The 27718-nt window shown below is 41.1% G+C and overlaps 1 protein-coding gene and 1 long non-coding RNA gene across 4 annotated transcripts in view; both read right to left on the bottom strand.

Moving 5' to 3' along the window:
• Positions 1-27718, bottom strand: part of LOC134499665 (uncharacterized) — a 47726-nt gene that overhangs the window by 7623 nt on the left and 12385 nt on the right. The gene's annotated exons all lie outside the window — the stretch shown is intronic.
• ZMAT3 (zinc finger matrin-type 3) lies at positions 737-18856 on the bottom strand. 3 transcript variants are annotated; one of them, XM_063306421.1, is made up of 7 exons: positions 18655-18856; positions 14642-14692; positions 13622-13962; positions 11496-11615; positions 6913-7079; positions 6685-6788; positions 737-1625 (listed from the first exon to the last, which is right to left on the bottom strand). In XM_063306421.1, exons 3-7 carry the CDS (start codon positions 13901-13903, stop codon positions 1414-1416), a joined length of 885 nt encoding a protein of 294 aa, XP_063162491.1. In that variant the 5' UTR covers positions 13904-13962; positions 14642-14692; positions 18655-18856; the 3' UTR covers positions 737-1413. The 3 variants fall into 3 exon arrangements, with proteins under 3 accessions (XP_063162491.1, XP_063162489.1, XP_063162490.1); XM_063306419.1 differs by lacking the exon at positions 14642-14692; XM_063306420.1 differs by lacking the exon at positions 14642-14692 and having other exon boundaries at positions 13622-13957.

Here is a 27718-nt window from a genome sequence, read left to right as displayed (position 1 = left end):
CTGAAACAATAGAGTACAAACAAACATAAATCATTTTGAGATTTTTTTTTTTCCAGATTAAGAATTAGATTAGATTTGGGGGGGGGATGGAACGTGTTAAAAAAATCAAGTGATGATAGAAACTACAAGGAGAGGAAAAGACCCCAGATTTTACAAAATAATTTGAGAACAGCCATTTATATTCCACTCAAAGTATGCAAGTGAGTACCATTTTAGAGCAGTGTTTCTCAACCGTGGCTACTTTCAGAGGTGTGGACTTCAAGTAGAATTGAAGTCCACACCTCTGAAAGTTGCCAAGGCTGAGAAACACTGTCTTAGAGGCAATTCCAACAGATCTTGGAATCATGTGCTACCAAGAGCAAAGCCCCAAATTCAGGAAAGGAAATTCTCTCATTCAGTCTAATGTACTGCACCAGGCATGCTTGATTTTGGCTTTAAACACAGCATTGGAGCTGCCCCCCAAAATAATAACAAATGATTCCCACCAACTTTGCAGGAAGCCTCAGCAACCTGAATATGCAGAGGAACCAGCTGCTGTTGAATTGAAGCCTGAAGTCTTTCTGAGTACATATGCATGTCTTGAAAATGATTTGGAGGAAGTGCTTCAGACCTCACCTGGGCACAGCATCTCTTTGCTATTTATTAAAGCAACACGTCTTTTTCCTGGCTTCCGGGTGAGCCTAAAAAAACAGATAGTGCTGCTTTAAGAATTTTAGATTCCAAGACTATCTTTCTCAAGCGGTCTGTCGGTACACTACATTTTTCCCTATGCCCTGCTCACTTTTTTACAGCAGCTCAATCCCATTGGTTCATTGTACCCAGTTCTTGTAATTCTGACCAGCAACAGAGGTCTTTCCTATCTCTGCTCTCCCAAACCATTGTACAACTGGAGATTGCAGGACTTAACCAGCGGGGGCTTTGCAGGTGCAATAGGAGCTCCGTCACAGAGCGCTGACTTTTCCTCAGACTTGTGACCCCTTACCCTGAACTTTTGCCATTTGTTCCACCACGTTGCCATATGGAAAAGTGGCACAATGCGGAGTGAAAAAGAGAGATGTACCCTGCACTACCTTCTCAAGCACAAAGCTCACTCATGCAAGGGGGAGGGCAGGGGACCAGGTAAAAGGGGCAGGTTCTCCTCTGAAGGCAGCTAATGGACCAAATAGATCCACACCCCATATCCCGTAGCACGTATTCCTGCCAATTGGGAGTGACACCGTTTTTCTTGTCTTTTGCTTAAATTCATTTACTTCACTGTTAGGTTTGCAAGTTCTCAGAAGCGTGGAGAGAGCTGGGGAGCAGGCCTCCTAAGGCACAGAGCACAGAGGCAGGGCACATGGCAGGCAGCAAGCAAGCAGAAGCTGCTCCCTACAGAGGGGAAGTCAGAAAAGAGCGGCTGTCGGAGACCAAGTCTCATTGGACGTAGCCGAGGTTCTCCATCTCGTTCTTATACCGCTGTTCGGAGACTTTGCCCTTGTGCTGCTTGCTCTCCAAATGCTGCCGGAACTCCACCTCCTCGCTGGCCCCGGCATTGCACATGGAACAGTAGAACTGGCCGCTGGGGGTGACGCACATGGCGAGGTCACGAGGTATCCGCTGACGGGAGCGTGGGTTGAAATAAGGGCCTAGAAGAAAGCAAGCAAGACATTTTTGGATACAGCCAATCATGGAAGAGTTTTCCGAGTTGCTGACACCAGCCAGAACTCAGCTGCTCCCACCTCCCAAAGCATGTCAACAACTCATGAGAACCGGTACTTTTTCTGGTGACAACAGAAGACCTGCATATTTCTTGCTTATTAAGAAGACCTGAGCTGCAGCACTAAAAGTGGATTTGGGAGGAGGAGGAGTTGAACAACATGAAAGCCTTGTGTGGAAGAGCTTGAGTTCCTCAGATGCTTCAGGGTATAGGACAGGTGGACCCTTTGATACTCAGTTCTGCACTTTTTAAAAAGGCAAGGGACTAGGGCTGAAACTTGGGGGCTTTCTTGGCTTGGAGGTGAGAGAAAGCTCTGCTTTTTATTCTAGTTAAGCGAAATAAAATCCCACCAAATTGTTGTGGTTGGCTTAGGAGAGTCTTGAAGGACACAAAAGGCTCTTTATCCAGGTTGCAAGGTGCCCACGCTCAACTCAGTTGTATCCTGTCCTGATTATTCATCCCTCCCTGTGTTGAGCCAGGAGATCAAGGCCAGTAGAATTTTCTGGACAATCATGGAGCCTTTTGTTTATTTTACATAGTAGGTATCCTTCATTTTGGTCCTAGAGCAACCTCTTCAGCAGAGGCTCCAAATGTGCAGAAATCTCTACTAGGACTCACGGGTGGAGAGAACAGTGAAGGAAGATCTGAAACTGAGGGACCAGGAGATAAACATGAAGACAGCACTAATCTATGCTATCCTGTCCTCCATGTAGTTCAAGCATGATGCCCTGAAGGATCATCACCCTTCAAGATAATCAGAACTCCCATCCACATGTATCTGGCTGCTACAGAATGTGATCTTGAGTGTATGGATCAATGAGAGACAAGAAAAGAAAGGTGGGGGGAGGGGGGAAGACACCGCATTCAGATACTCATGGAGTAGGATGCACTGCTGTGCAGGAGTGACTTTGGGAGAAAGGAGGAAGAACCACAGACTGGACAACTGGCATGTAAAAAGTATCTCAGTCCACAGAAGGAGGCATGAGAAGCATTTCAGAAGGGACCCTCCCTAGTTTTCTGGAGAGTAAAAGAGGAGGAGGGGAGAAATACTGTTAGACTTGCAAGATTCTGTTAATGTAACCTTACAATAAAGACAGAGCTAGTATTTCTGGGTGTGCTTCTTGTCTGGACTACCTCAAAGGACTAACATAGACTTTTTCAGATTATATTAGCAAAAGAACAGAACTAGGCTGTCTGGGAAAGGGGTGGGTGGAGAGAAAAAATTAGTTTCCTTAAGTGAAGCAAAATCTAAGCCCTTATATTAGCATTTCCCATGGCAATGCTTTATTTTAGAAAAAAATAAAGTCTGGATTAAAGTCTATATTTGCAGTGGCTTTTCCAGCGTTAATTCTAAACATGTAACTTGAGTTGATTAAAATCAGTGTAAAACAATCCAAGCTATCAATCTGACCAAACTTCTGTTCAGATGTTATATGATTTGGGCTCATATACCTTGGCATACGATAGCTTGGATTGTTTCATACTGATTTCAATCAACTCAAGTTACACATTTAGAATTAACATTGGAAAAGCCACTGCAAATACAGACTTTAATCCAGCAGCAGAAAGTCTACAATTATGGCCCCAAGGACACCTCCTTTCGGAGGATATTCCCAATCTGTGGGGCAACCACAGGGACTGCCTTGTACCTTGCATGTGATAAGTGGAGCTACTTTCGAGAAGAAATACGGGGAGGGTCCTCTTCTGATGGTCTAAATACAGGGGCAGGCTGTACAGATGGAGCTGCTCCTTCACTATATGGAGATGAAACCATTTAGGGCTTTTAGAAGCTAAGCACTAATTACATGCTGCAACTCTCCTTTCCATTCCTCCAACCGGGTATATTAGACATCGCACATCCTATCCTGTGGAGTTCTGGGTGTTCTCTGAGCCTGGTTATTTGCTTGCAGATGTTTCGTTACCCAACTAGGTAACACCATCACCTCACACTGATGATGTTACCTAGTTGGGTAACGAAACATCTGCAAGCAAGTAACCAGGCTCAGAGAACACCCAGAACTCCACAGTTCAACCTTGAGCTACAGATACTCTCTTCTACTGGCATCCTATCCCTGTTTACTAGATAACTACACATAGACATAATATTTGCCTGCTCCGAAGCACACCCAGCATAGGAAGGCAGTTCCTGAATTGGATGTTAACACCATTTAGTTTAATCTAGGCATGGTAGGTTTTATGTTTGCACTAGGCACGTATATGTGCATTTCAGCATCCAGCTCACACAGAGGCAGAATAAGCATGGCTGATGGGCTGGAAAGTATAATTTCCATGCCCTGATACAAGAAATCTCTATTTAGGAGGGTCATCTCGAATAGCAGATTTTTTTTCTGAAGTTTTTAAAAGTTATTTGAGCAAATCAAAGCACCTTTTGATCTATTTAAAATAAGGAAGCGGTCTCGCGGTCTACTTCTTTTTAAAAATTTGGCATGTGAACACTGATGTTCAACCCATCCGTTTTCTCTGGGGTGGGATTTTTTTTTAGAGTTGTGGGTGTCTTCCAGACATTCAGTATTTTTTTTAATGATTTCCCTTTCCGTTTTTATTGTTTTTTATTTTATAATGTAAGCTGCCCAGGATCATCTGGAGTTGGGTGGCCTCTAAAGTTAAATAAATACATACATACATATATACTGTACATACATAAATGGAAAAAAGATTCTCACAACAGATAGCCTTGGAGGGCAACTAACCCACTCTGACGTTTTGGAGGTTTTGGACGTGAAAAGGGTTCATGAATGGTCAGAAGGAGCCAAAGAGCATGGCCCCATGCCAAGGGTATAGAGCAGAAGCTTGCCTCTGCTCAGAGGGCAGCAGAGAAGGGCAGCCAGTAAATTAAGACATTACACCAAGGTTAGTATCAGAAGTCCAATTTAAGCACCTTTGGGTGCTGTGACGATGAACATGGGTAGACAGTTAGAGGTTAGCAAAAATCAGATGAAATAGTCTTTAGTGTGCCAATACATTTTCCCTACAGCAACTCCTTCAAGTTCCAGCAGACCAAAAACTTTGCATAAACAAAAGCAGTAAGGAAAACCAAAATTATAAAAGCAATACATGATTGTACCAATGGTGTTTGCTACCCTGGAAACTCTGCATTGTCCTCTGCATTGTTTATCTTCTATTCTGCTCCAATTTCTCTCCCCTCAATTGGACCTAGTAGACCACCTCACCCTCAGCTCTGGCTTCCCATAGAATACCAGGGCTCAGTTCTCACAGACAGAAGACAAAGCAGGAAACCTTTTATCTGAGCTGTTCTACCTCATAGACAAACAAGATAGGATGCAGCACATCAGTAGTCAAATCTAGGCCTGGGTTAGCATCCAACTCTTTAACAGTTCAGCCCCAACAAAGAAGCTGGCTTTAGAAAGCCACCATTTTAAAATTTCTGTCTATATCTCTTTTTTGTTATTATTACTTCATAATTTGCTTGTGTTTGTGAATATATTATAATTTTTAAAAATTGAGAAATGTCTCCTACTAATAAGAATAATATATTAAATTTATATGCTGCCTGACTCCCAGCTGAATCTTGTCGCTTCCTATTTTTAAAAACACCACTGCTAAACATATATACATTTCAGGCTTGGTTATCATAATGACTTTTTGCTCATCTTGCACCATTTTTCTTAGCTTCCGTTGTGCTGGAACCAAAGTCACTAATCTCTGGCCTCTGAAACTGCTGGATTCCCATTCACCTTCAACAGTTTTAGAAGATGGCTGCAGGAGTCCAGCAACATTTGGTGGCAATCCCCCACCTTTGCATTTATGATTAAGATTAAAGTCTTCACTGAGTACACGAAGTAAAGACATATCCCATTTTTCAGGCCCCAAATCAGGGGCTGCCTTCTAAAACATCATGGACAGGACCAGGACAAAAACTCCACTTTACCTCCCTCCATTTACATTTCAAATCCATTCACTTTAAAATAGTTAAGTTGATTATTCTTCGGTCATACATTTAATAACGTCCCCCTTAAAAATTGCCATTTGCACAAACTTGCAGAGGCTGTACCCACTGATTTGGGAAGCCATATGTGAACCCAGGCCTCAGGTGATGCATCTTCCTTATAAAACATTCTATTTTTGCTTTTTGGTATTTCTGTCTCTATTGTCCAGTGGTGGGTGGTGCTCATGGGGCAACCGATGGTATTATAGAAAGCCTCCTAGGATTGCACGTGGTTTTGGATTTGATCTCCAAAAGGTGCTTTGAAGTGTACAGGACCATGATCCTAATATCTTAAATCAGCTGCATCTTTTCTGAGACCTGCAACTCCATCTCTTTATGGTGCTGCAGGCAGATGCTATCTTCATGAACCCACATGTTCCTAAGCACCTTTTGGAGATTGAAGCGAAATCAACACAGAGACTTAAAACCTCCCACCAGTTGGGTGCCAGGGCTCCAGTGCTGACTCTTGCAATCAAAGGCAGTGAATAACATTAGATATTTTCTTAATCAAGACTTCCCAGAAACAGTTCTGGTATCAGGCAACACAAAACTCTCACCGCAGCTGCAAATACACCCCAAGTACAGGTTGTCCTCAACTTACGGCCACAGTTGGGACCAGAATTTCCATCGTAAGTCATTGCAGTCATTAGTCGAGTCACCACGTGACTGGACCCAACTTTAAGACCTTTTTTACAGTGGTTGTTAAGTGAATCACAGGTCATTAAGCAAATCCAGCTTCCCCAGTGGGCATTTTTTGATGGAAAACAGCAAAAAACATTGCAAAATGCAATCACGTGAGCACGGGGCACTGCAACTGATCATAAAGGCGAGCCGATTGCCAAACACCAAAAATGCGATTATGAGGCCACGGGGGTGGTGGTGTGACATTTTGCGACACACCAAAGTGCTTTATAGGCCATAAAGCACCCATTCTGAGGCCATCGTAAATTCGGACCGTCATTAAACGAACGGTCATAAGTCAAGGACTACCTGTAAAATAAGATGCAGATCTTGACAATACCTGTGTTATTCTGCACAGCATAAACATTCCTTCTGTTCTGCATCATCTTGAATTCGTTCCCTTCTTTACGCACTTTCCTTTTGCCAGTCACTTCAGACGGCTCTCTGATATCAAAGATATTAAAACAAAAATTAATTGCAGGGAAGTGATAGTTTTATAGGCATCAGCAGGAAAAGTTAGCAGAAGTACTGGAGCCATGACCACTCAGGAGCATTTAATAATACCTACAAGAATGAGTTGTTCTGCGCCTCCGCCAGGCGCAACCGTTTGGCATGATTCTTGCCCTGATAGTGAGCCTGAGCTACCGCTGGCGAAGAAAACGAAGCATCGCACAGCTTACAATAATCATTCTCCGTGGCCAGGATCACTCGCCCTCCTGGTTTGGAGGAGGACCCCTGGACAAAAGAGGAAAATATATTTAGATGCATCAAGGCAGTTGTTTTTCGAAACAAAAGGTTCTGGATGTGCCCCAAAAGCTGTCAATATATTTGGATCTGGTTGTTACAGCTTTGACTTTTGCCATATTTATCTACCTCCTGTAAGTTCCATAAGCAGTCCAAATGTCCTTAGGAGACTCCACCTTAATGACGTGTAATGGGTGACAACTGGAATAGAGTTTTTTTTAGTCCTGGCTCCCCAATCCTGTATTTTCTACAGAGAAATTCATTTGGTGTTTAAAAACCTTTTTATGTATGAATTGGAGGCAAGCTTACAGGTTATTTAGTCCTACCTCCTGTAGTGCAGAAATCCGTTAATTATCCCCAAGAAATTTATCCCAATCTGAAAATCTCCAGTGAGGTGGAAACCACCAGAGCTCTAAGGAGACTGTTCCATTGTTTAACAGCTCTTATCATCAGGAAATTAATCTTGACATTTAGTCTGAATCTCCCTTCTTTTAATTTCTTTGTTTCTTTAGAGCACTGGTCTGCCTTCTCTTGAATATCCTTCCCTTCCCTTCCCTTCCCTTATATATCTATCTTCATTCAACCTTTCCTTTTGCAAGCTAAATATACCCCACTCCCTTAATCCTTCCTCAAAGGGCTTCCTTTCCAGATCCCTTATGATCCTAATAATTATTCCTTAAGCTCCTCTCCAGCTTCTAGCCATGTCAATTTCAAAACACCAGGATCAGGATGCAGCACAATTCAGTTCATGATCACATTGGCCTTTTTAGCTCCTGCATCACTTTGCATGTTCACATTCAGCTGGTGGTCCCCTAATACAGGCACTCTTTGATCCTTTTCACAAGCAGTGCCACCAAGCCAGGTCTTCTTATCCAGATACAGGATCTCCTACTTGTCATAGATGAACATCATCTTTTTGTATTTGACCCTATACTCAAGCCTGTCAAGGTCATTTTGAATTGTGATTTTGTCCTCTTAGATATTAGACAATTCAACAAGTTTGGTGACATCTGCAAATGTTGTAAACATCCCTTCCTTTCCATCCTCTAGGTCATTTCTAACAAAGGACCCCATTTGATATTGCCCTCCAGGATGGTACAAAACCATTTACAAGCATCATCCAGATACAATTTTTCAACCAGTTGTAAATCCATCAGAGGATGGTACCTCCTAGCCCATATTTATTCAAATTGCCCCAGACCTTTTATTATTTCCTATTATTCATTACTTTATTTGCATTCACTATTTTTAAAGTTGTATATCACTCCATAAAACCATACTTTAAGTAATTGATTTGTAATTTTTTTTCTGGCTTATATTTAAAGGCTTAAGTTGCATTTTACTGTTTTTGTAAATTACCCCCAAAATTCTGTGCTTCCACAGGCTGTCAACAGGATTAATAATGATGATTTCAATTTTAAAGTTTATTCTTAGTATAGTTATATTCTACTTTCTTAGTGAAGTCAACATTTTTCAGTTTTCATTTTCCTATTCATCTGTCCATTATTAGTACAACATAATCTCTTTAGGCTGGCTCACTGTTACTAGTAGTTTTGATGGGTCTCTTTTTCAAGTGTCTTTGTAAAATCATAGTATCATGGCTATGTACTGACTTCAGTGGAAACTACTCCCAACACAGCAATGACACTCATTCACTTTTATGAGGGTGAGTAAAAAGACATCTTAAATTTTAAAGCTCTTTTTTTAAGCTAAGAAACTGTCTCCCCCCAGTGGCCAACCTTGTGAATTACACTTGAATTGAGGGAATATAATTAAATCTCTTAAGGGATCTGAACTACATTGAAAGAGATACAGGAATGCCAATCTTCTCCATGTTCCTTCTAGAATCTAGAGGATTATTTACTCTACTATTCCCCAATCCTTTCAGGCCTATGGACACATCTGAATGTGTAATAGGTATTGTCAGCCCTGCCTGGCAACTAGAAAGCCCTGCTTCTCAGAAAACAAATTGCTGAAGATGCTATTAAACTAACTTGTACAAGAATCAAAACTTTAGGCAGAGGCCAGGAACTAGTTATAAACACAAAACCAGTATGTTGAATGGCCAGATGCATAGTCAACATGATATCTGAGCATGAAACGTCATAATACCTATTTATTCCCATGAGCCAAACCAAAATGTCAGTTTTATAAAAGACAAATGGGGGTTGTTCAGAGAAACATGCATGCTTATTTTTACAGAACTAAAAGACATCAGGCAGAGAAAGAAACCTGGTGGGCAACAAGGGATATCTGCAGACAAATGAGAGCCCCACCAACATGAGATTGGGGATCTCACACTTACTGGTCTTCTTCACATGATACATATAACTAGATCATGATGAAGGCAGAAGTATCTTGTGCAAATTCCAATCCTGAGTTACTCCACCCAGCCAATAAACTTAAAGAAAGTCCCTGGATGACTGATAATTTACAATAGCCAAGAAAACAAACTGATGGATCATTGAACAAATCAACACAGAGTTGTCACTCAAGGCACAAATCCCCAGGCTCAAATTATTCTCGTTCAGACACATTATGCGAAGACCCAGCTCTTTGGAGAAGGCTCTGATGATGGGAAAGGAAGAAGGAAAGAGAAGAGGAGGACGACCAGCAGCAAAGTAGAGGGACTCAGTTACAGTGGCGATGGAGGCAACAGTGGGAGTCCTGAAGGAACAGGTTGGGGATAGATTGTCATGGATAAAATCTATCTATGGGGTTACCAAGTTGAAAACAAATTGATGGCACATAATCAATCAATCAATCAATCAATCAAAGGCCAAGCAACTGACTAGGAAAGGGAATGGTTGAGTCATTCTTGTCATGCAAACGGGGACCTTCTACATTGTCTGCATCACCATTTTGAAAGTTTCCTAGTTGGTCTCACAAGACAGCCAGTAGTCCTACACATTTTGGGGGTGGGGGGAGTATGAAAAGATGACCTGGAGATGCCATTCCCAGACTCTATTTCCAGATCACATATTTACTCCAAGCTGCACACTCAGTATCTGCCTCTTCATCTTATGGAACCCAGAAGGTGCTCTTTTTCTGTTGTAACATCTGCTGTGTGGAAGAGCTTCCTCCCAGGTTTGAATGCCCCAACTCTGTTAGCCTTTAGGAAGGCCTTTAAAAAGTGACTCTTCCCTCAAGCTTCAGGGCCAAGTTGTTGGTGGAATCTAGTTTGGGTTGTTGCCCTGTGTTGATGAAGGAGCTATTTTTGATTGATCATGCTTTTGCCCCATCAAATCACTGTCAACTCTTAGCAACCACATAGAAAGACCTTCTCTAGGATGATCTGACCCTAACCTGGTCCTTCAGGTCTTCCAGTGCTGCTGGTCATCCTCTTCTTTTCTTTCCTTCCACCTTTCCCAGCATTATAGACTTCTCAAGAGAGCTAAATCTTCACATAATGGGTCCAAAATATGACCTGGTGTCTTTTATTGTTCTTTTTTGCTGTTCTTATACTATTTGTTTTTATGCCTTGTTAGCTATTTGATTAAGATGGGTGAGCACTGAAATTTGCAAATGGGTAGGATAAATAAATTCTTTCCATAGGCAGATGAGCCACCATCTTATTCGCACTCCATTGAACACACTCACAACTCTCCTCCATTTAATTGTTGGATATGCCACCCAATGATGCATGTGCAATCAGAGTGCCAATGGAACAGAAACCCCACGTCTGCCCAAGATTCCAAGGGAACTAAACAGCCCAAAGCACACACAGACTGCTTACCACAATGTACTAACTTACAAGGTGGTTAGTCTTGGTGTGGTTTAGCATGCTGCATGAACCCAACCACTTTGCTCTGTAAACTCTGGTGTGTGGCTTAGCATAATGTGTGAACCTAACCAATTGTGGTGCATTCAACATATTGTGATTAAGTAAACCGTAACTGAACATAATGTGTGAATAAGGTTATAGGCTTTTATAACAAGTTCATTCAGCAGAGCCTCATCTAGACAATATATTAAATATACGTGTACATAAGCCTGTCTCACTGTTCACATTTAAGCAGTAACAGTCCGTAGAGAAGAGAAAGATTTGGTACCTTCAAGGAAAACTTCTCAAGCCTGCAAAGGGGCAGCAGTTTTGGGGAGAAAGAGATTGAAATGCTGGGGGGAAAGAATTAAACTTTCCCAAGTTGCTATTTAAAGAATAAAACCCAAGCACGTTAAAACAAACACATATTTAACACGTTGTCTAGTTTGGCTTAAAGTTTAATATTCACACTCTGCTTTTCAACAGGGCAACTCCAGCAGTTTATAAGAACAATTAAACTTAGATTTAAAAAAAACCTAGGAAGCATTAAAGCAGAACAAAAGAAAATAATATGTAATATCCTTTCTCTTACGGAATAATATGCGCTACTGATTCATTAATGCTGCACTGCTACACGCCCTTACCTGGGGTGGAAGGGACACCATTGGCTGAGTAGGTGGCTCAAGAGAGTTACTCACTCGGGCAGGAGCTGGGCAGCTGTTGGCAGCATAGTAGTTCCGAAGTTTCTTACTGTGGTTTTTACCCTGGAAAGCCAAGTTTCTATTAGTAGTTTTGAACAGGTGCAAAAAGTGTGCCAAAGCCACTGGTGACCTGCCACCACTCCTTCTTGAGCAGGGTTTCTCAACCTTGACAGCTTTAAGATGTGTGGACTCCAACCCCCAGCATGCTGGGGAATTCTGGGAGTTGAAGTCCACACATCTTAAAGTTGCTAAAGTTGAGAAACCCTCTTCTAGGGCCTTCATCAGTCCTGTGGTGGAACTAAAATCTTCAGGGCTTCCATTTCTGTTTTGGGAGGTTTCTATGAGGGGTGGATTTGGGGAGGTGGATTAAGGAGGAAAATTAAAGCCTTGCAGGGGTTTAAGGACCTTTTTTACCCCATAGAATGCCTGAAACTGCTCCCTTCAAAAGGGTCTTAAATGCACACACACTTTGGGAGTGTAGCTCTTCATGGGCCATGCAAAGTCTAGGGTGGCCCTTGAACAGAGAGAAGTTGGTTGCTCCTTCATGCATAGGTCTTGCAATTGGACTGACTAGGAAGGTGAAATAACCCAGCACTATTAAGCCAACAGAAGACATAGGAAGGCTCTCCCATTTCAAAAGGGGATTTTTACCTGAATTTTAGAGCTAACACTAAACAGGTATAATCTTCCTGACTCTGGACATAAACATAAAATAGGGCCCATCATGTTTCCCGAAGAACAGCTTATCTCATAAGAATGCTAAGACCCAGTGTGGGTGGCTGGTGAAGACGCTGGACTAGGAATGGGGAGATCCAACTTCAAATCCCCACCACCACCTCAGCCAAGAAGCTCTCTAAATGACTTTACAACCGTCCCTCAGCCCATGAGCCAGTGTGGTATAGTGGTTAAAGCAGGGTTTCTCAACCAGGGTTCTGCAGGAAGTCACCAGGGGTTCCCTGGGAGATCACGATTTATTTTAAAAATTATTTCAAATTCGGGCAACTTCACATCCAAGAGGTAAGTTTCATTCTTTATTTTTAGTTTAAGAACACTGTTAATGCACATGTACAGGCCTACCCGTGTATTTTGTAATTCTGGCCTATATTTGAGCCTGGATGTGCAGAGGTTCCCTGCGGCCTCAGAAATATTTCAAGGGTTCCTCCAGGGTCAAAAGGCTGAGAAAGGCTGGGTTAAAGTGTTGGGCTAAGACCTGCCCTCAGTCATGGGTGGAAAATAATGTAATAAATAAATATAACGCCAAAAGATATAGGACCGATACAATTACATGGACAAGGCTTAATTAATTAGGGAATGCATCGCCATCAAATGGTAGGATGGGAACTAGGCAAATTCATGGGAAGAGGGGGGAAATTGGGAAATTGGCCTTGATGAGTACATACTAGTACAGAGTATCATAAATGGTATAGTATATGGTTATTATAGTATATGACTATGTTCTATCCTGGAATCAAAGGAAACTTTTACTCTTAATATTATTTTGCAGGAATCCTGTCCTATTTGCGAGATTACTGGATTTCTCTGGCTGTTCATTACATAATAAAAAAGGCTGACAGCTTTGGCCTTCTTCAACGGTGCCTCATCTATCTCCTTAGAATTCAAGCCTCCAAATTTTACTTCATTTGGTCTATTATTGCTCTTTCATTATATTTATCATGTTCCATTTCAATTAGTTATACCTTGTCTTTCAAAACAGAAATCCTTCCAAAGCAGCTTATCAATAATAATCAACAATTGCAGGAAAATAATAGCAGGCTTCTTTTCAAAGGAGATGCTTCATTTACAATCTCCATATTGCAAACTCACAGCAAAGGTATTATGTGAACCAGGACTCCTGATTTATAATTCAGTTTTTAGTTCAATGCCAGGAGGTGCCCGAAGATTGCCCAACATGGCATGCCATTATCTTCCCAAACAAGCTGCAGTTTATATGCTGACATCTCCAATTACACCATCTTGGAAAAAGAGTGGCAACCTTCGGGCAGTGGAAATAAAATCAACTCCCACTCAAACACACACAGAGATTTGTATACGCAGACTTCCCTCCTCACCTGATAATGTGCCTGCGCTTGCTGGGCAGAGTTCAGGGTGACGTTACAAAGCCTACAGCACAAAGGCTTGCATAGTTCCCCCAGCAAGGGGTCCTGCTCCCCCCTCGTGGCAAGTTCTTCATCTTGTGCAAGCGGCAAGGATGGCCCTGGTCCCAGTGGTTTTTGTGGAGAAAGTAGCAAGTTGGCTGTGGGCCTGGTGGCCACTGACATAGGAAGAGATGGAAGCGTTTCAGGAGGAGGAAGAGGAAGAGGAGGAAGTCCAACTTGCTGCAAAAGAATCATCGGCTGAGAGACCTTCTAGCATTCTTTCTTTCAAAACCGAAGATGACTTCGGATCTAGGCTAGAAAGAGAGAGAAAGATTCAACTAAACAGGGGCCTCCAGCAACAAAATCCAGAAGTGCAAGTGGGTTGGATAATATATCTACAGACCAAGATTTGGTTCAACACATTCACAGGATTCACCCATGGTGCTAAGCTATGGATTATTTATAAAGTTTATTAAGTCACAATTGGCTGTGTTCATGCATCACAAAAAATCATAAACTGTGGTTTACAGACCATAATGACAAGGTTCACATAACAGGCTAAGCCAAAGACAAAAAAAAATCACATTATAGCTTACTACAGGAGTGCAAAATGTGAGATCCAGGGTCTACGTGGGATCCACCAGCATACCTTCCATAACGCCCCCCAACAGACCCTAGAGAGAGTAGGGCCGAAAATGTGGTGCTTTGGGGCATTTTGTGGGATTTGGAGGGCTATAAGGGGCAAAATGTTGCCTTGCTGATCTTACAGCACCCATTAAACTCCCAAAATCTCCTTCCAAAATGGGTTATAGCCAAAAAGTTTTTTGGAGTATAGCCCTTGACGTGTTACACATAGCCTGGTGTGGTCCTCAGATCCGTGGAAGTTGTAAGTCTCTGGTTTAGCATAAGACATCAACCCACCCATTATATGAACTTAGGTTAACCAGAAAAAAGCAAGGTTGTTTTTTTTTTTTTAACTTTCTCATCCCTTACCTTCCAACTCAGCTTCCCCTGTCTCAAGTTTTCCTGAGCTGGGTGGGAAATCTGGGAGCTGAAATCCAACATAATTGGAGATCATGTTGGAGAGGAGTATTTATGATATCAAACAGGAATATCATAAATGCTTATGTAGTTTAAGAAAGAAAGCTTCCTATCTGCAAGTTTGGTATTTCTGTGGAATACTAATAAGAGTAACACATTGTACTTTGTAAGACCACAGCAAATATTAACTTGCTGGAAGCATAATCCATTGCATGGTTCTTTCTTGGTCCTTGGCTTTAAAATAAATAGTAGAGGTGTATGAAAAAAACTATGTATCTATGGCAGGTAGATATGCTACTGTATACAGCCTCATCCTCGTTATAGATTACAGCAACTTACTTTACCCATAAATATCACACATTCCCTTACAACATTGAAACTAAAGTATGGAACTCGAAAATTTTATAGGAAGTTCAACTTGCCCGATTGCTGATTACCAGAATTTGGGAGAGACACGTGTATTCTTCTTACAACTGAAGCCAAAGCTGCAGCCCATGTAATCCATTGTCCACCAGCTATGAACAGAGCATAATACCCTATTCAAGGGGGATTTGAGAGGCTAATAGAGGAGATTATCGGTGAAGATACATCATGATGGCTTTATTACTCATAACATTGACAGCACCAGTTCCAAGGGAATAAGAGCAGGAGAAAGCATAGTGTCATGATCCTTTAGGACGCCTTTAACTGACCACCGTGGGAACAGAATGCAGGGCTAGGCAAGCTTTTAATCGGGTTGACCAAGACTCCTATGCTTGCATGGCCACAGAACTTTGTAAAACTTATGGAAAACAATCAGCCCTACTCAGCTGACCCAACCATTCATGAGACAAGCAGGCCTCTATGAAATCAGAACTGGTTCCTGTCTACACAGGTCCCCCATTTCACCTGCATATTCTTTTTTCATTACTTGAAACATCAAAGCTGGCTGGTGCAACTTATTAGACACCGAAAGAACATTGCCGTGCATGGCAGCTCACCAGAACCCCCATTTTTCCACCTGCCTGGAACTGCAGGATCCAGAAGGGCTGCCAAATATATAGAAGCTACACATGTAGCTGTATATTTATTTTTATTTATTATTTATTATTCAAATTTTGTTACCACTCATTTCCCCCAAGAGGGACTCTGGGTGGTTTACAATAAAATTTAAACCACAACAATAACATTAAAATCCAATAAACAATTTACCAATATAAAATACAATGTAGATAAATATAAAATCCAAGTGGCTCTAAAGATTCCAATCCGGTGGGAGGGGCTCTAAGGCGCAAGCCACCCCCAAGAATGGCTACCCACCTTCCCGCCCCAGGCGAGACGGCAGAGCCAAGTCTTCAGGGTCTTCCTGAAGGTCAGGAACAATGGGGCCTGCCTCACCTCCAGGGGCAAGATGTTCCAAAGGACAGGGGCCACTGCAGATATATATCAAGAAGGTCCTACTCTTTTTCCAGTTCGCCTGATCTCATCTGTAGATAGAGTTTCCAAGGGTGTTACTGCACTGCTTTTGGTCTGATGAGGCAGAAGAAATACAGAAACCGTGAGAAAAACTTGAAGGTTTGGTTCATTTCTTCTACTTCTCAGTGGAGAAGCAACAAGAGAAGAACTTCATTAGTTGCTCCTCCTCAGCCTTGATTTTAAATACTAGCATTACAAACCTAACAAAATGGTGTGGGCCCCAAAGGACCTCAGAAGCCACTTGCTTCCATATGAACCTGCCCAGCCTTTCAAATCACCCTTGGAAGCTCTATCTACGCATGAGGTCAGGTGAACTGGGAAAAGAGTACGACCATCTCGGTAAGTGGAGCTACAACTACAGAACTCCTCCCAATGACAATTCACCAGGCTCCTTCCCCTCCACCACCACACACACACACACACGTCTGAGTGTGTGCATGCTCAACAACCATCTGTTTCATGAAGTTCTCAAAACTAATACCTCTCCCACTTGATATTTTATTGTTAGCCCCTTCTAATGATATTGACCATTGATTTATATTTGACATTTATGGCAACTGCAATAACAGTCAACGAACAGGTTTACTGTAGAGATGATGATGATGATGATGATAAAGGCTATCATACATACAACACCAATGTATGATGATCTGCTATCACAACAGGAGGAAGGTTGAGGAGATCCTGAAGCTGCATTATTCTTCTGGCATTCTGTGCAAACACTGCCAAGGAACACACTTGTGCCTAGACAACACCATTTACATATATATAAACTTATTTCCTATAATTATATTTTCCTTCTTCTCCCAAAAAATTGAAGGTGGCATAATGTTAGGCACTCTAAATGATGTGTATATACAAGACAGGCAGGATATAACTTTTGCTAGATATAATATGTAAATATATATGCACACACACAGTACTGAACTCAATGAATAATATTTCTGGTTTTCTACTATTAATGAAGGAGGAAAAACAGTTCTCCCCTTCCACTTTATTTGAACAACTCTGCAAAATAAGCTGAGAAACAAGGTCATACAGTGAGATTAATTGCTTAGGGGAACTTGGACCTGAATCAGATCCAACCCTTTAAAGCAGTGTCAACCTCGGCAACTTTAAGACGTGTGGACTTCAACTCCCAGAATTCCCCAGCCAGCTGGCTGGGGAATTCTGGGAGTTGAAGTCCACACAACTTAAAGTTGCCGAGGTTGAGAAACACCGCTTTAAACACTACACTATTAAGGTGATTGATTTGATTTGATTTGATTTGAACTGAAATTTGCTTTTGATCTGCAATACATTTTCTAATTATTCTTCTTCCCAAGGCGGCAAAAAAATAAGCAAACACTATATTCAGCAATATTTCCTTCACATAACCCCATCTGAAAGACCTTTCCCATCTAAATCTACCCCAACTGAAAATTTCAGGCATTCAAAGAGAAAACTCCATAAAAGCCATACAGAATATAGTAAGATAAACATGAGAGCTTCATAAAAATGCCTGCAGGTGGAAAGCTGGTGCCTGAAGGAAAAAAACACCTGGGCGCTCAGACATTCCAGCAGTTTTGTTCATGAAGCAGGTAACAAGAACATGTGTGTATTCTCCCCAGATTGCTGTGACTTTTCCTGGAGAAGCAGTAATGCAGCTGAACTGGTCTGTGTCCAGGTTTTAAGGAGTTGCAATACTTCATTATGGAAAGCAAATGTGAGCCATCAGAAGAGATCTTTCCCCAAGTGGTAAATAAATAACTGGGAAACTAGACAGGTTTTCCAGAAACAGCAAGCAAGATTCAGTGGCAAGACTGTCATGCTGAAAGCTAGACCAGCTCCTCTAAGAATGAATGTTGACCTCTAGTGCTTGATTCCCGGTTCATGAAACGGGAAGAATGCCACCATAGGAGCACAGATTAAAATACCAGCCTTCTACCCCTCCTGCAGAAAATTCACACCAATGAATGAGATGTTTCCTACTTGCAAGCTTCCATTTGCCCCAGAAAGAGAACAGATTCGGCTCAGTGGAGGATGAAGCTTAGCGAATCTCCTTGGGTGGCTGAGGTTGCACAACAGGCTCACCTGGCATAAATTAAAGCATGATTTTCTCAATTGTCCCAATGTCCTGGGGTCTGACAATACACTGAATCCTAAACTGCAAGGGATTGCTGCTGCTATCATCATCATCATCATCATGTTTCCTGCCTGCCTCCCTCCCTCCTCGACCTGATCCAGTCTTGCCTCTCACTCTCTCGCACACCCACCCCTGGATACAGATGTGCAGTGCCTTGCAGCGACCCCAAAGACTTTCCCCCAAGCCAAGCGCAGCAACAGCAGCAGCGGCGGCGCAAAGCACCGACCGACGAAAGGCAGAGTCGGAGCCCCCGCTTCCTCGCCAGGAAATCCCACGGTGTCTAGCGGGGCTTCCTCGCCCCGCGCCCCCGAACTCCAGATGCCGGCTCGCGGCTCTCCCCTTCCAAACCGGAAGGCAGGCAGGCAGGCAGGCGGCACGGACCTACCGGCTTCCTGCGAGCTGGGAGGAGGGAGGGAGGTGCGCGGGGCGTCAGTCGCCTCCAGGACACAGCCCGCCAGCCGCAGCGCGCTCCGTTGCAGGCTTAGCAGCTCCGGCCCTTTCTTCCCATCTCCCGGGAAGAGGGAGCGCTCAGCCCGCTTACTGTGCAGCCGAGGAGAGCCTGGGGCTGGGGGGGGAGTGGGGCGGCATAACCGGACACAGATGCAAACAGCTGCAGGAAGTGACCGCAGAGCCAAGCTGGAGGGGAGGAGACTCGGGGAAACTACCCTGCCACGTCTCTCGCAGAGCGCATGAATCTTCCAGGCGCGGCCGCCTCGCCTTTCGCCGGCACGGTCTTCCCCAGCCGGCGAGCCTCCGCCGCGCTGGACTACGACTCCCAGAATGCCGAGAGATTCCCAGGACCGAACCCCAATATATTTGAGAAGTCCCGGGGAGGGGGGCGTGGGGGGAAGGCTGTAACGATGCCTCGATTGGAGAGCTGATTAGGAGTCATCCGTTTCTCACATGCCGCGTGGTTCAATCTAAGCCACTGTTACAAGGAACAACTGCTGGATATGCCCGATACTGAACGGTTTAGTCTAAACCCTAAATCGTGGTGTAGTACAAACCATAGTGGAAGGGTTGATGCGACACGCTAACCTACATCAAAGCGATCACAGTATGGTTCAGCACAGCGGGTGCTCCTACGTAAGAGTTTCCGGCTGACTGCTGTTTTTTCCCCCAGCAAAGGAACAGAGTGTAGTCTTGCAGCCCTCGAAAGAATAACACTTTTATTCTGGCATATACGTCTATAAATGAAGTATTGCCTCAAAAGAATCATCATAAAGTTAGACAGGGCCATTTAGGGTTCTGAATTCCATTCCTCCCCGTTGAGCGCAGGGACGGGGAAAAAAAACATCCACCTACCGAATGCTGTAGGGCTATCACATCTGGCCTGCAAAAATCTAGGTGATCACTAGATGGCACTGAATTTTCAGAGTCTTTCTGCTATCATCCAGGGTTGCCTGCCCCAAAGTTTGCAGCCTTGACAAGGGATCTACATCGGAGATCACCAGCAAAGTGGAGCTCCCCCACCTCATTAGTATTAATTAGGGTAATACACCTGCTTAGAAGTGGATATTTTTTTCCTCATTATGTGATAACCTTATACAGTCAGCATAATGTGGTTTCTTTGGGTTTGAGATAGTTTGTAAGCCATCATTTATAGCTTAATGGGATTACACACCTAGCAAATTATGATTCACTAAATAAGGCTTAGTATGATGTTTAAACTCAAACTCATTTATTTAACAATAGATTACTGAATAATTGGCTTTATGAACCAAATCATTGCCTGCAATACAGCATCAAGACTGGGTTACTCCAGAGGACTCTTCTACAGAGAATGCTTCAGGCACTGAAACATGCTATCAAACTGCTAAATTATTTTTTTTAGCCATTATCCTTGCAGCTGCTTCACATTAAGCATTCTGAAAGTAAATTCACACTAAGCAGTGTTTGCTTCTCAACCCTAGCAACTTTTAAGATGTGTGGACTTCAACACCCAGAATTCCTCAGCCAGCCATGCTGGCTGGGGAATTCTCGGAGTTGAAGTCCACACATCTTAAAGTTGCCAAGGTTGAGAAACACTGCACTACAATATAAGAATCCAGACGTTCTATTCCCCCACTATCAGATCTGGGCTGCCAAAACCAAGACCACCACTAGGTAGCAGCAAAGGTTACAAACCATGTTACTCTGCTCCCATTTAGTGGACTTCTAGATTTTTGCAGCCCAGATCTCATTTTGTTTTAAGGTGCCAAGCATCTGCAAAAATAATTCAAATGTTTACACTAAATAACAATTTTACAGTGGTAGCAGGCATGGGAAATATTGAAACTTATGCATATCACAATAGCTGTAGTCATCCAGGCACAAAAAGCATGAGTCAGGATGCAGCAGCTTTGCTGTCAGTTGTTTGGTGTTAATACACCCAAGTGATGTGTCATGATTTATTCTTTCTTCTGAAATGAATAAACAGTTGAAGCTAAAATTCTTTTTAAAGAAGCCTGATGTGAATTATATTATTATTGCAGAAGAACCAGTACTGTCAACAAGTGATGTCTATTAACATATATTAAATCAAATAAAGAGTCTTATTAAAATTTGTTCTGCGTGACCAAATAGCTTGAATTCCCTCTTCCTTGTACTTTTCAGGGGGAAAAAAGTCATAATTCAAATGTTTGCAAACAACACATATCAACAATCCACCCCTAAGATCCAGTGAAGATTTTTTCATTCAGTGTCATACAATAATCCTTTTGGCAACTCCCATGATGAAAAAGTCCACAATTCTTGATGAGCTGATATATTTTAGAGTGTGTGAAAAGGAATATAGCCAGGAGGAATATATGTAGCTCTAATCTGCAACAGATTAAAGTCATATTAATTATCTGGTTGATTTCAGATCCAGCCCAAAAGGTGTTGTTTATTGGTTTAGTCGCTTCCGACTCTTCGTGACTTCATGGACCAGCCCACGCCAGAGCTTCCTGTCGGTCGTCAACACCCCCAGCTCCCCCAGGGACGAGTCCGTCACCTCTAGAATATCATCCATCCATCTTGCCCTGGTCGGCCCCTCTTCCTTTTGCCTTCCACTCTCCCTAGCATCAGCATCTTCTCCAGGGTGTCCTGTCTTCTCATTATGTGGCCAAAGTACTTCAGTTTTGCCTTTAATATCATTCCCTCAAGTGAGCAGTCTGGCTTTATTTCCTGGAGGATGGACTGGTTTGATCTTCTTGCAGTCCAAGGCACTCTCAGAATTTTCCTCCAACACCACAGTTCAAAAGCATCTATCTTCCTTCTCTCGGCCTTCCTTATGGTCCAGCTCTCGCAGCCATATGTTACTACGGGGAACACCATTGCTTTAACTATGCGGACCTTTGTTGTCAGTGTGATGTCTCTGCTCTTAACTATTTGATCGAGATTTGTCATTGCTCTTCTCCCAAGGATTAAGCGTCTTCTGATTTCCTAACTGCAGTCAGCATCTGCAGTAATCTTCGCACCTGGAAATACAGAGTCTTTCACTGCTGCTACATTTTCTCCCTCTATTTGCCAGTTATCAATCAAGCTGGTTGCCATAATCTTGGTTTTTTTGAGGTTTAGCTGCAAGCCAGCTTTTGCACTTTCTTCTTTCACCTTCATCATAAGGCTCCTCAGTTCCTCTTCGCTTTCAGCCATCAAAGTGGTATCATCTGCATATCTGAGATTGTTAATGTTTCTTCCAGCGATTTTAACTCCAGCCTTGGATTCCTCAAGCCCAGCATGTCGCATGATGTGTTCTGCGTACAAGTTGAATAGGTAGGGTGAGTATACAGCCCTGCCGTACTCCTTTCCCAATCTTAAACCAGTCCGTTGTTCCGTGGTCTGTTCTTACTGTTGCTACTTGGTCATTATACAGATTCTTCAGGAGGCAGACAGGGTGACTTGGTACCCCCATACTGCTAAGAACTTGCCACAATTTGTTATGGTCCACACAGTCAAAGGCTTTAGAATAGTCAATAAAACAGAAATAGATGTTTTTCTGAAACTCCCTGGCTTTTTCCATTATCCAGCGGATATTGGCAATTTGGTCCCTAGTTCCTCTGCCTTTTCTAAACCCAGCTTGTACATCTGGCAATTCTTGCTCCATGAATTGCTGAAGTCTACCTTGCAGGATCTTGAGCATTACCTTACTGGCATGTGAAATGAGTGCCACTTTCGATAGTTTGAACATTCTATAGTGTTCCCCTTTTTTGGTATGGGGATATAAGTTGATTTTTTCCAGTCTGATGGCCATTCTTGTGTTTTCCAAATTTGCTGGCATATAGCATGCATTACCTTGACAGCATCATCTCGCAAGATTTTGAACAGTTCAGCTGGGATGCCGTCGTCTCCTGCTGCCTTGTTATTAGCAATGCTTCTTAAGGCCCATTCAACCTCTCTTCAGGATGTCTGGCTCTAGCTCACTGACCATACCGTCAAAGCTATCCCCAATATTGTTATCCTTCCTATACAGATCTTCTGTATATTCTTGCCACCTTTTCTTGATCTCTTCTTCTTCTGTTAGGTCCTTGCCATCTTTGTTTTTGATCATGCCCATTTTTGCCTGGAGCCCAAAAGGTAGCACTGGGAAAATCCATACCATATGAATTAATATTCCACTTCCTGAATTGCGTCTCCAACAGGAAGGCAATTGCAACCAACCCTTATTCAGTATTCACTGAGACATGAAATACACAAAGCATATCACCTTCAAAAAATTAAGATCACATTCTTTGAGCAACCATCCACTGTTTGACCAGGACAGCACATGCAAGCTCATTATTCCAAATTTTGCAAAATAATTGATATAGCTTTCATCAACTTTCTTCAGCTTTTTAGAAAAATAGGATGCTGGCTTAGGAGGCTCAATTGATTTTTCCAAAATGTTGTCTACTGTTAGATAAGAAACTGGCATCAGGATTAAGCAGTCCAAATAAGAAGTGCCTGGATTGAATTAAACTGTGTAAAGCAACACTTCGAAGTAAATGCAACTTGGTTTTTAATTTTTTTAGAAGTTTCACCAGAACTGTGTAAAACCAAGTAATCATATTATGAGAGGCCAGTTTACTCAGAAAATGGGTATTCAGTATTTTTAAAGTAAGATTGTTCCTTAATCTAAGCTTTTCATGAGTAACAACTCAACTTCATATCTGCAATCCAGTATTTTCCATATCTATCTATCTATCTATCTTGTGGCATTAAGTGCAGGTGTTCAAACAAATCATCACACAAACAGGGACCCCAACAGTTCTCACGATTTCTATGTGGGTCAGATAACATTTATCAAACTGAGCCCAAAGAGGAGCTGAATTTGGAAGCTCCTCACTGCAGCCAATGATAACAGCTACAAATAAATGCCCAATAAGTCTGAAAGTGTGGAAAACTAAATAATCTCTCCTAACAGGTGACTGTAATTTACATAATAAAAATTACACAGGATATTGTTACCAAACAAAATAATTTAATATAATAAAAATTCTCTTAAAATAGTGTGATGAATAATGTCAGGAAAATGTAAATCAACTTATCAGGTAATTCATCTTAATTACATTTATCTTACTTTACATACCAAAAAGAATTTCCAAACCATCTGCCTAACTCTTCTTTCATTTATATCAAAATAGGGACTAATTCTAATTTACCAGCTGAAAAAACTTCCTAGGCATATTTCTGTTAAAATAAACAAAGAATATGACCTAAAACTTCAGTCCCTATACTTGTAAAAATTATTGGTACAATTCAGTGCCATTAGGTCTAACTTACTTAACTTTATACAACTAGAGAGAATAACAACGTCATTTACCAATGAAACAGTTTAGGGACCAAAATAATTAATCTGTCTATAAAACATATGATCAACATATAGCAGAATTTTAGGCTCTGCTTCCTTCCAGTAATATGCTTTCATATTTTCAGAATTTCTAATAATGTTAGCAAGAGATTGTAAAGCCAGATACAAGAAAAGGAGAAAGAAAATATCCTTAGCATGGACCATGATATTAATATAACAAGCAGCAAGCTCATTATTGGTAATGATTCATGACTGAAGGATGAAATGAACTACATCATTCCAAAATATACAACTCTGGGGAATTCCAAAATAAGTCAAACTTTTTGCATCAAAGGTGTTCTCAATAAACAAATAAACTATTGTTTATAGCTGGTACTGTTTATTTTGAAGTGAGGGCATTAATTAAAAAGCTATTTTTGTCAGAATCTTGACAACCCACACCAAGAAACCAGGAGAGGATGCATATAGTATACATCACACACTTTACAGACCAAAGTAGTTGTTAAAATTTTTGTTTCACTGTTCATCAAGGAAATAGATCTCTAATTAGAACCTTGTTCAGCTTGAAAAAAGCTCAGTACTTGCCTTTTTAAAACTAAAGGGTAGAAGTTTATTTGAAAAGGTTTTACTAAATGCTTCCAATAACATAGAAAGCTGATATACCAAGAGGCTTTCCTAGTTTCAGAGATTTAATTATAGTGACAATTTATTGAAGCAAAAGAGGTAAAATTAGTAATCTAGATCTGTGATATATCCAGAAACTGTACAGACCTTCACATGTGTATCCAGAACCAAAGATACAATATTATGTTGCTTCATTTGCTTAAATATAAAGACTTCCTAGATTTCTCTCATCTTTTCCAATATTATTGCTTGGTGCAACATAATAAAATTCTGTTAGAAAACTTGTTAAATTTCCTATTTGTTAGAGAACAAGGATCTATATCATTCAGGAGATAGATGGGATGTGTAAAGTATTAATTTTTTTAAAAAAAATTCTTCTCTAGAAATACAACTAATTACTTGTTTTAATAAGAAAAATATGAAATAATTTGACCTTGAATAAATACTTTGGCAGTATCCCATAACCACAATGTAACCAGGTCATTGTCTATACCATCCAAAAATCTAGAAACCTTCTACTATCTCTTGTTGGAACTGCCTAATAAACGCTTTATCATTCAACAAAAATATATTCAACATCCATTTAAATTCATATAGGCATTTTAAATGTTGTTGAATAAGGTTATACACTTCAAAATGTTATGATCTGAAATGGTAACAGCATATATGTCACAAGTTCTAACTTTACATAGCAAGGAATGAGGTAGCAGGAAACAATTTAAATAATTTAAATGAAAAATATTTTCTATTTATAGAGGAAGTCTATCCATGTTGGGAAAAGGTTTAACAGAATGATCAATAAATACTAAATTAGCTTCATGTGAAATCTTGTAAACTATTACAAATCTAAGAATATAACTGGGTACAGGGTTCTTCCACTCCAAAACAAGATCTAAAATATAATTCAGATTGCCTCCAAATATTATAATAATTATAGTAGTTTCAGTCCTCCCAAAAGTATTTTTAAAAGATCAATAGAGTGATAAAATGAAAAGATCTGTAATCCCTGATCTGAAGCAGTTCAAAATTATGTAAAATACCCCTATCAACCCTTACACAGTTTCATAAGATAACAATGGTAATAATTATTGCTACTATTGCACAGAGCAATGAGGAAAGAAGAAAAAAAAAAGGTTCTGTTAATGAACTACTGAAATATATGGCTCTTAAATGAAGAGTACTATAAATAGGAAGAGCAAGGGCTGATAAAATAGGCAAAGCACACCTGTGAAAGAAACTAGTTTGTCACCTCTCCTTCCAGTGAAGGACAGATTTGGCATGTATGTATGTATGTCTGTATGTAAAGGATAGATTTGGCATACACAAACACAATTTGTACACCACCCAACTGCCAACAACTCTGGGCTGTTAATGCTTAATTAGGAACTAAAGATTTTAAAAAAGAAGCTTCACCGCCTTAAGATGCACTGTCTTGGAAGATATCTCTAGTTGGTTGTAATTACTCTGTCCTTCTATTTGCTTCTGAGTAGGCTTCAAAATCTTGATGTTGGCTTAAGGTCCCTAAATGACTGGAAGCCCCACTTGATCCTAAGGGCAGAACCTGGGAAAGAGCAATCCAGAGCAGTAAGGCCACTATTATGGAATTGTTTGCTTTAGATGTAAGATCTTTGATTAGGGTTCATTAGAGTTTAAATACTATGGTGGGCAATAATTTTGATACTGCTATCATATTAAATAATAGTCACATTATTATTATCCAGGACAGCTTCAATGGAATTTCTATAATTAAAACTGGGATCACTCTGAATGAGTGCTGGTTTGGTCTAGTGGTTAAGAGGCTGGACTACGATTAGGGAAATTTAAATTCTAATCCTGCTTTAGGCACAGGAACCAACTGGATGGTTTCAGGCCAGTCACTTTCTCTCAGCTCTGAGGAGGCAGGGACAAACCACTTCTGAAACTGTTGCCTGGATAACCTGCCCCTGTAGTCACCAGGAGTCAAGTCTGACTCAAAGGCAAAAAAGAAAAAAAACCCTCTTAATAGTAAATGCTGTAGACTAGCTATAACTTCAACATGACTTCTCAGAAGCCTTTGGCTGGCCAGTTCTCATCTTCCTTGTTTAATGATGCATGACAATGTAGTACCAGCCCTATTAGTCCCAGTCTAGTCCAATTATTTCTAGACTCAATTCACAATCTTTGTTCTAACTTTCAAGCTCTTAACTGACTATTCTGAAAACAGCCTTTTTTCAAAATGACCTTTGTTAATTATTTGTTAATTATTAGAATCAGGCACTATAATTCCTGCTTGCAAGGCACACATTAGAAAGGTCTTTCTGTTCTGTAGGCTGTTTCAATGGAAGCATATATACGACTACATATTTTAAGTAAAAATATGAAGACATGTTTTTCTAATTTAGCTTTTCCCTGACTGTATTTTCTTTTTCAAGTGGTTTAAGATAATATTTTTAATATTATTTGTTACACATTTGCCCAGATGGCATTTCAGTGGAAATGCTATGTAAAAGTATAAACATTCCAAAACAAAGATTTTTTTAAAGGTCATAGCCAGATGCCTTCATAAGTGGAAAAATATCCTTGGTTTCCAACATCTAATTTATAAACCATATTGCTGTTTCCATAGCTTTTACATTTCTTTCATTTTTTTTTTTGAATGTGCATGTATAACTTATCTACTATATCTAAACCAATTGATGGAATTCATCAATCCTCTCTCTTAGTAGCTGCATCCAGCATGATGTCAAGTTCATAATCTCTGGTAAAATGAATAGCCCAATTATTCCAAGCTCTATAATAAGTACATGTTTTCTAATGCTTGGCATTTTGGGATATCCAGAATTAGATACCCATTTGGTACACAATGAGTAATCACTATATATTCCACTATCTGACAGTATCAGTCATCAGGTGGTGAGTAATTACAAATCACTGCCTCCCTGCCCTTCCAAAATATGGCTCCACCAGGCACCCCCAAAAATCCTTAAGGAATCACAGGGAGTGTCCCATGATGATTCAGTGCAGGATGACTAACTATATCCTTTTTATATTTGTATCCTATAAAAGCTGTCTGGGAGCATTCTTGCCACCTGTGATA

Source organism: Candoia aspera, chromosome 6, assembly GCF_035149785.1.
Source record: "Candoia aspera isolate rCanAsp1 chromosome 6, rCanAsp1.hap2, whole genome shotgun sequence".
Classification (NCBI taxonomy): Eukaryota; Metazoa; Chordata; class Lepidosauria; order Squamata; family Boidae; genus Candoia; species Candoia aspera.
The sequence above is the reverse complement of the archived record's forward strand: the minus strand, read 5'-3'. Positions and strand labels throughout refer to the sequence as shown.

Excerpts from the sequence above, each read along its gene's own strand:
- ZMAT3 (XM_063306421.1), bottom strand. The coding sequence starts at position 13,903 with ATGATTCTTTTGCAGCAAGTTGGACTTCCTCCTCTTCCTCTTCCTCCT. Across the intron at positions 7,080-11,495 it reads TGGTGTCCCTTCCACCCCAG|GGGTCCTCCTCCAAACCAGG; the intron begins GTAAGGGCGTGT and ends TCTTTTGTCCAG. Across the intron at positions 6,789-6,912 it reads GCGCAGAACAACTCATTCTT|AGAGCCGTCTGAAGTGACTG; the intron begins GTAGGTATTATT and ends CTTTGATATCAG.